Source organism: Ptychodera flava, chromosome 4 (genome assembly GCF_041260155.1).
Source record: "Ptychodera flava strain L36383 chromosome 4, AS_Pfla_20210202, whole genome shotgun sequence".
Taxonomy (NCBI): domain Eukaryota; kingdom Metazoa; phylum Hemichordata; class Enteropneusta; family Ptychoderidae; genus Ptychodera; species Ptychodera flava.
Window position 1 is genome coordinate 40,125,912 of NC_091931.1, and position 16,465 is coordinate 40,142,376.

At 34.1% G+C, this 16,465-nt stretch overlaps 1 protein-coding gene across 4 annotated transcripts in view; it reads left to right on the top strand.

Moving 5' to 3' along the window:
- Positions 1 to 9: 9 nt before the first annotated feature.
- LOC139131743 (probable protein phosphatase 2C T23F11.1) overlaps positions 10 to 16,465 on the top strand; it is a 31,718-nt gene continuing 15,262 nt past the window's right edge. Inside the window, exons 1-2 of one of the 4 annotated variants that reach the window (XM_070697952.1) lie at positions 26 to 119; positions 14,260 to 14,346. In XM_070697952.1, coding sequence (XP_070554053.1) covers positions 14,295 to 14,346 — 52 coding nt within the window. In that variant the 5' untranslated portion in view covers positions 26 to 119; positions 14,260 to 14,294. Of the gene's footprint in view, positions 120 to 10,203; positions 10,366 to 14,259; positions 14,362 to 16,465 lie in introns of those variants that run through there. The other 3 variants (XM_070697954.1, XM_070697953.1, XM_070697955.1) reach the window with 3 other exon arrangements.

Here is a 16,465-nt window from a genome sequence, read left to right on the forward strand (position 1 = left end):
ATCCCTAAATAAGATGTTATGCGGTCTCATGTTGGAAAGAGGGCTCATAGAGGGAATCCAGGTGAATTCGTATTTTTAGCAGAACCTCCTATTCCAGGCTACACCGTTGGTATTCACAGGTAATTGACTTCCCACATTTGTATAGTATTTAGCTTTTTTATGCGTCTTTGGAAATCGTAAGAAAGCAACAGCTAGAAGGTGTTTGTCTTAGAGTTTACGACAGTACTCCCCAGAGTTTTGCAGACGAAAGTGTACGTCAGGACGACACTTCAAAACTTGTCCTCCAGAGGCTATGTGCACGTTTGACGTCTGTCGAATACCGTCTTGTGACCGTTTGCATATATGCGATAAACAAGTTGCGTTCTATTCAGTGGCCGTGGTTAATAATTCGGAAGTGTTTATATTAATGGCGTGTTAATTCTCTAGCACTGTCATGCCATCAAAATTACGATTTATAAATATCTGTGACACAAGTGAGTCGTGACACGCAACTCAAACTTATCAAGAGAGTACGTATATGGGACGGTTCTGAGTCAGCTCAGTAAGTTTGGCAGATTGTGACATATATATTCATTCATAATTGTGAATTTCAAGGGCTTTACACCGTGAATACTTTTCTCGAAACAGATGTAGGCAAACTAGTGTATCTCAAGACTATCGCGTGTCACGCAGCGTCCTTGCCACCGGTGACGTGTGTCGTAGCATACATTTTTTGTGATAACCCATGATCGAAGGTGGCAGACCTTTTGAAACATTGAACATGAAAGTATTGCAATATATAATACGCTTTAATAGCAAATTTAACATTATCACTGGTTATTGGCTAAAGCACTCTTTCCTTGCCGCCGTCTGAAGCTCTTAAATCGAGAAATTAGTGCTGGTAGTGGTAGTATATTTTATTCAAGCTCTCGCCCCCACCACAGGGAAACTGCATATTATTTTATTGTATGTGTAAAAATTGTCTCGATAACATCAGACCTCTGTGTTTTGAGGATTTTTGTTCAGATTTGTCTGATATGGAATTGTTTGTATTACTAAAATGTATTACCAAAATTGTTATTCTTTTCATGCCTATCTTGTTGGTACTACTGATATAAATGGGAACTATATAAAATATGTAAATAATTGTAAATTTTCCAATATTATTTCAAAATAAGCAATAGATTACCTTTGAATAATTTCAAGCTGGCTATTCCAATTTAGATACACTTGAATTTTTGCAATTTTCAAAGAAGTGTACTTCAAACAGTATCAGTTCCATTGTGTTGTCATCAGGGTTGTCAGTGTATGTTTGGATAATATGGTGTTTTGTGTGATTGTGATAACATGATCATGATTCTGACGTTTTTTATTGTGAGCAGCTACCTTGAGCTTCACAGTTTGTCTTTGTAATGAATCATGCACATAAGTATGTCACAAAAAGGTTAAGACTGCACAAAGGAATATAGGAATAGACACTCCATAACATACGTGTCAATTGTCACAATCAGGTTTTCACGCAGCTGACTATTCAGAGGCCAGTGTTTGGTATTATGTAGTTGTATTCTGATGGAGGACAATCTGTATCACCACGCTATTTAGTTGATATTTAATCTTTATGTATCCCCAGTAGGATTTTTATCACACCTGTTATCTGTTACATTATCATTCTTTCCATTGATCTTTTTTAGACTAATCTTGATTCGGAACATCACTCTGCTGCTCTGGCATCCCTGTTGCATCACACCACAGTCCCTTCATTAGTTTGTGTGTGTGTGTGTGTAAATATATTTATCACATGAACTTGCCCATATCTCCACCTGTGTGACGTACACCAGCGCAGATAAGAAATCCATATTACCCCTGTTGTACGTCATCAACCAGAACTTTTTTCCTGCTTGGTACAGTTCATACCTGCATGTCGCGACAGACACAGACCGATTTTTCGTGATCGATGCCGTGCTCTCGTGACATTTTTACGAAAAGGTAACTTGATAAATCCACACATGGAAACATAGAAGGCATGTCCAACGAAATTTTGAGTTGCCAAACTTATAGCCATTCCCGAGAATCAAATAGGGATACCGTCGATCGTTTTATTTTAGTGGCCCAGTAACGTCGCGGCTAGGCTCCAGTCGAGCCGTAAGGCACAATGTAGACGTTGTACCTGGCAATCCCAGTTGGCGATAAACCTGAAATCTACACCTCAACGTAAGCTCAACTGACTAAATGAGTACTGTATGATCTGTGGGAAAACTACATAGTAGGCAAAAGCATAAAGTCATTCAACCAACAACGATAAATGTCCTTCATCACACAAAAAGTTCCGTAAATTCTCGCTCAGAATCAAACCTGGAGCGTAAGGTTGTAGCAAAGACAGCTGTCAAGCTGTAATCTTAACTCTGCAGTGCAGCGCTGTTGAATCCGATGTATTTTGAAAGTTGACTCAGACAACACTCACAATAGAACAGAGTTTTCGTCAAGTAACAATATTAGGATGTATCTACGGGCGAGACGTGTCACTGCAAACATAAAAGTCTGTCAGAAGCAAACATTGACGACAGAGATTGGGATCCGAGTTGACACCGGCGGAGACCAGTGACAGCAGCGTTGTGGCCACAAACAAACATGCAGTGTAGCCTAAGCTTACTATGTGTGTCATCGAACTGAATCTTTCGCGCTCGCCAAGGTCAAAAACCTATGTGATATTTTCAAAAGCCACAGCATCCCTAAGAATGAGAATTACTGTTTCGATCGTGTCGTTGCATTTTACTTCATAAATCTATTTGTAAATATTCTAAATAACTATGGCTAGCCATCGCTAGCGCAGTGAAAGCTATGTCCGCCGATGGCGGACTTGCCTTAGCATCGACAGCACGAGACAATGATTGACATGTTCATGTGACTGAATCCGTATGTCTGATTGATAGATATACCGTTCGGTGTATCAAAACTTCGACTTAATGGGATTTATGAATGAAAGTATCTCCTGGGTGACGGGCTGCTTTACCCATGAAATGAAAGTAATTAGCATAAATGAAACACAAATCGCGACGAAATTCATGCAATTTGTTACAATAATTTTGATCTTTCATGCATCTACCAATCCTCTTGCTAGATACATGAAACTTAAGTAACAGATTAACCCTTTCCCTCCCAGACAGTATCACTTCCCCATCTGCCAACTCAGTGAAAAGCGATATTGAGCCAAAACCATACGTATTCCCACCCATTTGGCTTGGTCTGTTCCAATCAGTATCAGTGATTTTCAGGGAACTTCAAATGTTCATTTTTTTGTTAAAACACACCAAATGCGACATATTGTGCTTCACTAGTTTTAATGAACTTGACCTGGTGGTGAAATATGAACTTGGCAGGAAAAGGAATTACATATTTAAAAATATATACTATGGTAGTATATATATATATATATATATATATATATATATATATATATATATATATATATATATATATATATATATATATATTATATATATATATATATATATATATATACTTCAAATGTTCATTTTTTTTGTTAAAACACACCAAATGCGACATATTGTGCTTCACTAGTTTTAATGAACTTGACCTGGTGGTGAAATATGAACTTGGCAGGAAAAGGAATTACATATTTAAAAATATATACTACGGTAGTATATATATATATATATATATATATATATATATATATATATATATATATATATATATATATATATATATATATATATATATATATATATATATATATATATATATATATATATATATATATATATATATATATATATATATATATATATATATATATATATATATATATATATAGGTTGTTCCAATAAGGTAGTATGCACCTTGAAAGTGAAAAGCTGAAACCTTTTCTCAAACTTTCCTGAATGAAATTTCAGCCATTTTCTTACCAGATCAACAATGAAAATCGGGGGTCACCGTGCAAAGTTTGGAACTAGCAAAACAAATTACCCAACATTTTGCAATATTTGAAATTCAAAATATCCACCATTCCTGTTAACTCTGTTTGGAGAAAATTAACTTAAATTTTGGACTTTTGAAAACTAAGCCTGTAAAAGTATTTCTTTCTCCAAGAGCTTTAAAATGAGCCCCCACAAGTGGTAGATCAGAAAAGAATTGTAGAAATTTGACAGTCCGAGTAATTGTCCCCGAGGCACGTTCTACCTTAAATCAAACTTTCGTTTCTCCCAGTGTCAAAGTGACTCAGATTTGACTTTTACATAGAAAGTCAATAATAGTGCTTGAAAGTAGTGTTTCATGTTGATGATAACTATTAATTTAGAAATCATTGTATGATAGCTTTTTTAATACAGTAAATTATATTAAGGGTATTTGGTTGTTGCTGTCACCAGTGTTTCTACACTAAAATAATTTACCTCTCAGCAGATTTGTGATGAGTTCTATTGCACTAATAACAAAAAAGTGTAGCCATCAATTTAATTTGTTTAGGGCCAATTCAAGGCGTTTGGTGCCTTTAATTTATGATATTGAATTTACAAAAATGCTTTGGGAGACCTCAATAAATTATCAAGCCATTAAAATTTTATAGGAATATTCACTCTAAATGCACACTTGTAATCGTAATCATTCCAAGTCATTGCAATAGAATAGCAAATGACAGGACTGGAAGGAAAAGGGTTAAATTAAATTAATTAATGAGAAGAGCACCTTTAATATTTTGTGATTTTTTTTTCAGTATTTTTGTATCATAAATCTCAACTGCAAGTTCTTCAAGTCATGTTGAAACACCAACTATAGCCAGTTTCTCTGTGTGCGCAATGCACTGTTTTTTTTACTTTTGAATTTAGTCCTGAATAAAATTCACCTTCCAACAAAAACAATACAATCAACTGTCCCTGTAAGTGTTATCCATGCTACAATCTTAATGAAAATCTATGCTTGCGTTAACTCAAAATAATTACCAGATATGAAGAAGCTTACATCATCGCACAATTTCGTTATTAATATTTAATTTCATTACAGCTTTATTTTAAAGGATTGAAATCAAATCAAAAAGACAATGTTTTTTTAATCCTGTGATTCAAACATTCTGTGAAATGTCTACATAATAGATTTATGGTCATGGTAAACATTTATAGAACTAGCATTGAGCTGTCGTAACTGACGGATTTGTATAATATTTCTACACAATTTACACGTTTTACTGGTTTTTGGTAGGCTTGTAAATTCTTAGAATATGATTTGAAATAATCATTTTGTTGCCTTATTTTACTTGGACAATAAACTGAAAATACATTCATAAAAGGACAGAAATAGAAATGAAAAAGTTTTCAAGTAACAATTTGAGAAAAATTATGTACAGTGAACCGCTTGCTTGAAAATTATCACCAATTTTGTTGAATTGCGCCAATTTATGATACTCATCAAAAAACATACAAAAAGTTACTGTGTTTGCTTTCAAAATAAAGGGCAAGTCTATCAATACATGTACATGTTGTGTATTTTGCAAATTCTTCACAGGCATTTGTATACTTGTATGATCAAATATGTCAGGTTTCTTATGTTAATACCATTATGCAGTATCTGAGTAATCCTGCTCAGATAGGTGCTATGCAATGTCACGTAATTCCATATAAGTCTTTGATAAAATGGTTAAGGTTGAGCTCCATGTTGCCAACACAGTTTTTTTTCAAAGCAATATTTCTCATCAAAGATGACAAGAAACCCCCTCATACTATATATTTTTAAAAAGCCGAGACTCTAAAGTTTATCATGGTAGCAGTAGTTTACTCGAATGATGAAGTGGGTGTATATTTGGGGCAAAAAACCTCAATTTTGATATGAATGATAAAAATTAATTTAAGTCAGAAAGAATATCACATGACTAATGATACAAAAGTAAACAAAATTATACTGAAAAATGATAAACTCAGAAAGTGCTTTCTCTGTGACTTTGATAATATTGCAAACAGCATTTAAACACAATTTGGTTGAAACCAAAATTTGTAAAATGACTAACATGCTAGATGAACAAATATAAATGTGAAAAAAGTAAAAAATTACAAACTGAAAACAGTCCAAGGACTTGGAAATATGGTAGATATTGACTATTTAAATGACCCTTAGCCTACAATCACCATCAGAGACAGTGTTCTAAGTTGCAAAGCTTTCTGAATCTAGTTCAATGTGGAACTTTGTGTAAGTTCTGCTCAACATTTATGGTATTTTCTCACGCAGTTCAACTTCAAGCACACTGGCATTTCATGGCGTCATTTTTCTTTTAATTGTTCATGTTGAAAAAATTTCTCCAATTCATATCGTTTGTTAGATGTCTTTTTAGTGATGACATATCTGCCAATGTTCTTGTGTGTAAGCAGGGACTGAAGTATAAAGGAAAGAAAGATGTTTATCATTTTTTGCTAATTGTATACCAAACTTATCAGTAGAGTGCAGAAGTTAAAGTGATTTACAACTATTGAAAACATATAGTTGACCACAAAGTCACAACCTGCAGTAGCAACACCATATATATTGTTCAATATTGGTGAATCTATATTATCGAAAGTATTATTCTGTGGATCTGGCATATTCCTATCCATTCCGTCCTGAAGATATGGAGTGTTTCTGAATATGTGCTGCAATTGTATAATTTTCTAAGAAGCTGCAAGTTGTTCATTGTAACTGCTTGCATATAAATTTGCAAAATTCCACAATACTGGTAATGCTTGTTTAAGTTTCTCAAGTTTCTAGCATCTTGTACTTATTACGCTCACTCATTGCAGTCACAGATACACATCAGAGATGTCTCCGTGAGCAACATGCAATTATATGAGTGTACATATCTGGCATATATTTGTTACCTATCCAGGATGCTGTTATTACCTATAATTCATGAGAAGTAACTTTTCTTTCTTTTCTTTTTCTGGCAGTTTGTACTTTCTCAAAACAAATATCATTTGTATCAGCTACATAAACAACTCAGTTATAGATTATTCTAAATCTGCTGAATCTTTGACTGCTAAGATATGATAAAATATATGCAAAACCTCAGACCTATTGTGGAGGGAGAGTGTTGGAACCTTTTACCATTTAAATGTCTCTCCAAAATGCTATCCAAAGAAATGAACATTTATTTAAATATATGCAAAAGTAAATTTACTACATATGATCTTGAATACATGTTACTATTATACCAGTGCAAGTTCTCCATAGGGAACTGGTTCAAATGAGGAAACAAACATGTTTATTTGCATTGTACAAAGGTCAAACATATGCCTGAAGGTGGCGAGTATGCAAAAGTATTGCATATTAATTCTCAATTGTCAGCTTCAAGTTGGCAAAGGATTTAGAGCAAAAGGTTCAGTATTTATTTGAGAGCATCATTTTTATTGACAAAGATAATCTTCCTGTTCTTTTGTTCAATAATTTAAAGTTCAGTTTCCTTAATTGTTGATGCCAAATATCAACATTATGTTCATGCAGTAAGTCAATGCATAGACTGGCAGTCAGTAGCCAGTGGGATTGAAAGGTCTTTACTCTTGTTTACAGTAGAGCGCTTTGAATAAAATTCTTTGTTTGCTGTCCACGTGCTGATAGGTCTTCAGAGAAAATTAAGAAAACAAACACAATGATAACACTATTACGAGTAGAAATATGATATTTCCAATGGAAACCAAATAAAAATTGAGCTTATATTAATAACTTGTGTTTTTTGTCCATGTTTGTTTTTTTTTTCCCTATCTGGCTGGTAGGTTTTTCAAAAATTCAAGGACAGCAAACAAAGAATTTTCTTAAAATGGCCCAGCTGTGTTTAACATTGTTTTCTTGCTTTTATAATGATTGATCTTTTGCATCTGTTCCAGTTATCCTATTCTAAAAAAAGTAAAATCATATGATTGAATTTCTGTTGAAGACATAAAAATGGAATGTCTCATCATAAAAAAATTTCTAAGTTGGTCCTTGTTAATCAGGATCAAATGTGCTTTGTAGAATATTTAACTGGTATGCTTGTTACATTTTAGGAGGATGCAAGAAGTTATTGGCAATATAGTGGTAGTGCACTTCGCCGATTAAAATAACTATGATGCAGTATGAGACAGAATTCACTGTATATACATGTGTGTTGATAGGTCTTAGATTCTGTTACTAGTAGATGATTACCTACCGGTACCATAACTTAGCTTCACTAGGGATACATTTTTGAATCTGCTTAAGAAGAGAGTTTCAAATCCCAAGTTCATACATTTCCATGTCATTTAGGAATAAGCATACCATAATAATAGATTCTCAGATTCGCTCAAATTTTGTGAAAATACCATAAAGATGCCTTGCATTAATCATGCACCTACATGTAATGGAATGTCATTTGAGTAATGCTGTATATCCACTATGTTAGCACACGTAATCCTCATACAGTAAAAGGTTATGGTCTTAATGACCTGCCCATGCCTTAGATGCTTCCAAGAATTTTGCAAGTTAATATTCAATCATTGCAAGATAATACTTCAAACGGTGATGCGTCAGTAACAAAACACCATTGGTAGGTACATGTACTCTTGAGGACTGGCAGTTCATGAACTGAAAATCAAACAGATGTTTCGGAAACAATCTGAACTGCAAGGTCAGAAAGTTTTAAAGTATACTTACATATACTTCCCACCTGTTAGGTATGAACTATTGTCACCATGTGCTAGCTGATGGTTCACAGTCAAAGACAATTTAGTGCAAACTCGCCATCCTACATGTAGACATCACAAGGAGAGAAAACAGGCATAATATATTTTCCAACTGCATTTGTTTCGTATAGGAGAAAAGATCAACAAATATTGGTGTAACTGACACTATGTATTGAAAGGAAACAGTTGGAGCAGTCATTGTCATTTCTGTGTTGTCAGAATATGATGCCCTCTATAGGTCAATAAAGAAGCAGTGTTACTAAAGTTGCACTGTTGATATTGCTTTTGAGCTGTAGAAAGCTTTACAAAATAACCAGTCAACAGCGTATTTTGTCTTTTGAAAAGCTGTATTCCCCTGCTGGCATTGTTATTGCATTTTGGGGAAAATTTGGATATTTATGAAAAATGCAACATGTATATTCATCTTTCTTAATTTGTAAAGATTATTTGTCTTAAAAACTACCTTGAAGTGTACTATTGTGAACGAGCTGGGCAACAGTCACCTTTGGTAACTTGTTGACTTAAATTGAAGTTGCACATCTTTAATAAATATCTATGAGAGTGACAAAAGACAACACAGACAGTCTATAGTTTTTACAGTAAATGTGCTGGCACGGACCACTTCAGTAAGCAATTCAGTTTACAGTATAGTGAGACAAAGAAATAATGAAAATAAGCTTTTTTTTTCTGTGTACATGTCTGTCTGATGGTAGTAAATGCTAGTGCATTTTAAATGTTGAAGTATATGCACCAGTAAATTCCTTTTCTGTATGTATGCCCACATATGCTCATTTAACATGATATTGAGGATATACGGCACACAGTGTGTATTGTCACTTTTACCTTCTGTCTGTGCTTTTAGCTAAACATGTCTATAGCAGGGATGTTCAAATATTAAATTTTGTTGGTTGAAAAGTATCTTTCATATTCTCAGAATATGTAGATGTCACATGTATTGCTCAGTACTACATTTTAGAACCTCTGAATTTGTTCAGAAAGTTTTCTCACATGCCAGGGTATCTTGCCACCTTTTGCACGGCCCCATGCGTTACTGCTTTCAGAAAGGCAATGCACAATTTTAATTGTCATCAATTCAATATAAAAAACTTAAAATCACCAGTCAGAAAAATCAGAAAAGTGAACTTTCCAAATTATTTACAGTTCAGTAAATTAGAGGAAGTTAACCCTAGGATTTGAGAATGGGGCCACTGTTTGACAGTTTGCAATTTAAAGTGCAGTTTTTAGTCAAGTGGAAATTTCAGTCTCATAAATGACATGTACATCTTACAGTAAATTATTTATAAACCCTTTAAAACATTTAACTGTCATAATATCGAAACATTCCCTTTTACAATGTGACATCAATCAAATTGAAGGCTGTATATTTGCAGTGGCCAATAGATATCACCAAGACAGCCTTCACTTTACATGTACTTCCTGGATCTTTGTTGAGTTTCAAAAGCAGATGTCTATAATTAGCTTGTAGCACCTTATTACTGAGTCACTGCGCACAATATACATCACTTCAGGTTGGTCTCCTCTTCAGTGAATCACTCGTTAAAATTGCAATGAAGGTTATACATATGCACTCTACATGTATTCTCCTGGACTCGGTGAATTTGATCTGTTGATGGATAGCCATACCCACAGTGTCCTACAGTAAAATTGATCAATACATTCATAATCAGTATGATACGAAGCATTGTACGTATAGGTAAGTCTCATTTGCAGTTTATTTCAGCCCTTCTACCAGTGCCCTTCTAGGTACTAATTTACTGTCGCTGTCAACATTATCAGACTGCCTAGCAACAGTTGAGTTCATTAGCAAATAATCATTTGCCGATATCAAGCAAGCAGTCATATTCCCCTCTCCTTCTTTTCCCATAACTATTTCTTGAACATCATGTTGTCTTTTCCTTAGATGCTGACATTGATGTCTATTTTGCATTCAGTGAGTGCTTCTTTTTGCAAATTATCAATATCAGTTACAGATAAATTCAAATTTTTTTTTCAGTTTAATTTAGCAACCTATTGTGCACGTACAGTATGCTACGGAAAATGCTGTATCAGTGTATACTGATACAACAGTGAATATGCTAATACAACATTGAATTTGCTGAAGAAAATCTTTTCTTGTGTGTGCTATTACAGATGAGTTATTATATTATGGCATGGTAAATAATTATAATAATTGATAATTATTACTGTAAAGACTTGTTATGTAATGTTGTCATGCTCAAATGCAGCCTAGTGTTCAAGGCCTCTCACAGTCACATAAACATATTAATGGTCGATAACATTAAAAACTGGGTGGGGAATTTTTACAATATGAGGAGACAAAATATTACAATGTAAAGAGACAACAATAAGAAATTACAGACAAAGAACAAGATTATACAATAGTATATCAGTGGAAAGATTTTCATGGTTTTTTTGTTTCTCAACTGTTGCTAGGTACAATCTGATAGTGATAGTGATTACAGCCTAACTGTTACCGAGATCAGAATTGTATCGTTTAAAACTGAAGACAACATAGTGTTGTGGACAGTTGAGAGAGTGCCAGAGCCAGGAATGAACATGGACACAGTAGTTCCATGGAGTCAGTGTGGAATGTTGCCGACTCATCATTGAATGATTGCGTTCACTTTTTACCCTAGTTTTGCTTAGTAGCAATAGCGGACGTTACAGAAGTGTGTCAAATTGTTTTTCTTCCTGATTTTTGTGCCAATTTTGAATGATTCCGCCTTACAAGGGCTAGTGTTATTTTCTGTGTTTTAGAGAAAGTGGCCATTTATAGCAGTCATCAATACCAGTACATTCATAAATGGGATGTACTTATCATTACAATGATTGGTTTGCCTCCAAAGCAATGGACAGTGAACAGGGAAAATCCTGTCATTGATATCACAAAAGATGCTGAGATGTGTAAATGTTGTCATAGGAGTATTGTGAAAAGTTATCATCTGTTCAACTACTCATTGTCAAATGATTGATATCTCAAGTAAAGTATTCCTTTTATGCTAAATGTTTAAATGAGCATTGTTTTGGTATGAAAATAATCTGTTAATTTGACCACGCTATTAATTCGCCCACCACTATTTTTTTTCAAAACATAATTTTATTTTATCCTAATCAACTCAACCACCAATGGAAATTGAGACTTTCTCAGTCTCTAATAATTTGACCAACAAATCATGACAAGCTGTTTTGAACATTTTATTTTCACTAAAATACACAGAACAATACAATGTACAGCACAGAATGTCTAAGTCGGGACTTCAGGAAAGTCACCATTATAAGTTTCATTCATCCAAGATGGTAAGCATATTACTTAAGAACTGTCAAAAAAGTTGAAATCCCTAATAATTCGACCACTAAAATTATTTTGGCTTTGTTAACCCTTTGCACCCTGACCCCCTGGTACTCTATGACGTCATCGGACATTTTTGTCCGAGCCGGGTTCAAAGGGTTAATATTCTATTAATTCAACTATTTAAAATTGCAATTATTTTTTTCTGTTCAAATTGTTAGGGTTTATATGGTACTAATTTTCAATGAAGCAACCCTGCAATATTTTGACTCAACTGAACATGCTCAGTTATACAGGACTTGCCCACCAGCATATGGAATACTCCCAATATTGTATGAAAATTTAGGACTTCCAGAGGGAATGAAAGGATAAAAACATAACTATTAGTATAAAAGTTACTTTTTAAGGACTTTTTAAAGTTGACAGGTTACTTTGCTAGATATTGATACATCTTTGAAAAACACATGCAAATCAACATTAGAAGAGTGTGGCTCGCTTTAAATTTCTTACTCATGGCCTGGCAGAGCTGTTGTAAATTTCATAAATAAATTCAATCAGGACATTATAAATGGAATCTCTTTGAATTCTCACCTGCAGGTCGATTAACCACAAAGACAATCATTTACAGTCTTTTTTTCATTTTAACAAGTCCCTGTGAGATTCGTATGTAATTTTATATGCTAACAGTGTTGGGCCTTGAAATGTAAATTGTTCCCTATATATCATTTCTGATTTTTACCACATCTTTCATTTTTCCTTTCCCATTCAGTATATTTCAACCAAAGGATTGTCAATTTAAATCTTGTAAAAAGTGTGCAATACTTTAAAGACAAAGTCCTATAATTATTTTATTATTAGGTTTACTTAATAGCCTGAGAGGATGGTATTGAATGATAACAAACTATGTTAGTTAAAATATAGATTCTTAAGTAATTTGGCATGTTTTCCCCTCATATTCAAAATCCTTTCAGTCCAAACTGAGGACTGTAAAGTGACTAAATTTAAAAGGTGTATGATAAATAAACACCACTGATTTGAATGATGAGATTAATGTTTTCAGGGCACTGTATGGTATAGAAAGATAGGAGATGTGTTGTAAATGATGTGTAGATTCTTCAATACTTTCTTTTTCACCTCGGTCTTGTCAGTCAATATAGTCTATGTACCGGTAGATAATTAATATATGCTATGAAAGGGAGTGGTGCATTGTACTATCTGTATGTCCACTGCATACACTACTGTATGTTAACTGTTGCTCTCCTTTCATTATTTACTTTTGAGTACATCCCACCTTTGGTTGAAGGGATTTAGAGCAAGTCAATAGGTTTAGGCCAATTCGCGAACAAGTATAGGTGTCTGCTTCTGATACATGTAAAAAGAAATAAAATGTGACATGTTTCTTCATCATGCACTATATAGACTCTACACATGTATTGCCTATAATATAATGAAGCGTTTGAAAATTTGTGCAGTTTAATATACCTGTATGTCAATCATGTGATGCAGATCTTCTCTATTGTGTGTCTTTACAGACGTACACCATGTATACATGTAGCCGGTAACATTTAAAGTAAACATAGCTTACTCTGAGTGTACTCACTACTTGTTGGAAATCAGAAAAATTAAAATTCAGGGAATGAACAGATCTTAGAAATCTCCGTAGGAGCTTTAACCAATACGAATTTTTCCCATATACATGTACAGCACTCAAGGCAGTCATAATTATAGACTTAACCTGTATGAAGGTTTTTGAATGGATTCTGTCGTTAGACTTAAATTATGCACAATTTCCAGCAGGAACAAAACATTCCTGCTATCATGGCAAGAGAGCGGATGTTTACAAAATGTCATTTATGTGAATATCTGAGGATAATCTAGCGTGTGGGTAGGTTTACTACAATCGCTAAGGGCTTGGTCGTGTCAATCCTAGAGTGGAACTACCGGTACAGTCTGACAAGTAGTAATTTGTGCGTACAAGCAGTAAATCTGTCAACATCTGAGTGATTAATTGTGTCAAAAAAAAGACAAAATGTGGCACGTCACTGCATTTACCCATCGAACCCTGCGTATATCACTTGCGCAGAACAATATTTGGGTCAGCATGTACACAGTACACATCTGAAAGTCACCAGGGTTAAGATTGTTCTTGTGTCCCATGAACCGTTTTTTCTTTCCCTCCTTTCTTGTTTTACCAGTCTTTCTGTTCTGCATGGTTTAATGTGCGTAGTTTGACTAAATTTTCTGGTTGCTTGTGGTGTTTGTTGTCACTTATTGGAGGTATATTGTGCATTATTTTAGTTGCATGCTGCATGTAACGTGGATCACCGTGCCTTATGGGAATTTTAAGTTCACTACCACAAATACAACAAATACAACAGATCACAAGTAAGTAGAGTACAAGTAAGTGAGAGCGAATGTACTTTGAAACATTGTATGAGTGTGCAAAATGGATTGGCCCAAATGTCTGGCAAAGCCATGTATGAAAGAAGCTAACAACCAACAGTACTTTCTAGAAAATAAGTTTGTCCTATATATAAGTTTACTTTCGTAATAAGTTTATACAGTCCTTCCTTCTGATATTTTTCAGGGAACTCATAAGCTATAAAGTAATTTGCAAAGTCTATTAATACTCCTATGAAGAGTTGACATGAAAAATGGCATTGTAATTATTTGACTGCCAAAGTACATTGCCAGTAAACAAATACCCTTTACAAGCACCATTTTCCATACCTCCTGAAGGGTTTCCTGTATTCATATACTGTATGTGTACCTGTTGTCATGTGTCAAGAACAAACATGTATTTGAAATGTATTTGTTAACTTTCATATTTTAAAGTTAAAACCATACTAACCAACTGAAGATGAGACTTCATAATAATAAGGGCCATTTGACCTTATTAAATGGTACTTATTTTCATTGGTATTCAGCCGAGTTCACATAAGGACACAAGTGCATCAGGGTTTACATGTAATTTGTGATCGATGCAGACACATTGTCAGTATGCCAGTAGCTGTAGTTTACTGTAAGAAGGCCCCAGATTTCTAAGGCTTTTCACTAGTAGAGCTTGCTGAATCTAAATTTAGGTCATAAGGAAGCATGTTACATTGTAGAGGGACGCCGTGCTCATGTAGTTGTCAATAACACTGATTAGTCATGTTTTAGACATCTACAGACAAAATCTCTAGTATCCTTTAAATAGCCCTCTGCCTGCTTTGCAATATACATGTACATGCCCAAATACATGGAAATATTACATCACTGATGACTCCATACATTTCTTATCTAATTGTATGAATTATATGTTTTTTCAGTACTACCGTAGTTGTTACCTTCCATTTAGTACGTGTTACTCATAGAAACATTCTATGATGTCTAATATCGGTGATGTTACGATAGCATGGTATATTTCAGCATTAGGACCCAGAAAGCAATGTTTGTACAATAAAATGATATGTTTACATGTATATGACACAAAGACAAAACAAGACTGTGTCATCAAACTGTACTAGTGTTTACTGATAAGCATGTTAAAGTCCACGTACATTGTAATGACATGTCTACCTTGGACTGTCAAAAATACATGAAAACTTTTGCAGACATATACAATAAAGTCACCAATAAATGTCTAACATCTACTGACAATATTTGAAGAAGTTGTGGAATATTATACATGTAGTGTGATTATGTTAAGTGGTTTTAAGGTTTCTCTCCAATGACACCTACATATAAGTAAATAAGTAAAGTCATTGTGTGTTTAACCCTTATCCTGCCTTATACATGTGATACCATATGCTTTGTTATTGTTTACATTTGAATTCTAGTCTGGACCAGAATTCACTTGTCAACTATAACAATGCGGTCTACACATGTACAGATTGAGTTGACAAGCCGTAACACCAAGTATCTCTGCATGATTTGGGGCTTTGAGGGGAAGAATAAGAAACCAGTTTGCACTAAAAATATGAATATGGAAAAAAATCAGAGGTACAGCTACTGGTCCTTTGTAAATAAAGATGGGAGGCTTTTTTATGATGTCGAAAGGTTCAGATAATTTGCAAACAATAATGTGCTAATATATCACAGTTGACACAATCTGACATTAACAGCATGTTTGAAACTGTAGAAACTGTAATTTACTGTTAAGATGTTCAACAATGCAATGTAATAAAAAAGATATTTGTGGATGTCTCTCATGTTGTTTTCTGTCTTTAAGTACAACTCCTTTGCTGTATGCTCACATGTAGTACATTTACCTCTTTCAAAGTCCAAGGGATAAGAAGGGTGACGTTTACCTTATGAAAATAATTCAGATTTGGTTTTCTAATGACTGAACAGTGTTCTCCAAATGATATGGTACCAAAGTTGTTCAATTCATTATTTTCAAAGGAGTACATCAAAAGTGGAAACAAAAAGCAAAGTCACACGAATGTGAACCCAGAAAAAATTTATTGTAATGCTCAAATATGGAAGTTTTATTGTACTTCAATGATCACATCCTCACTAT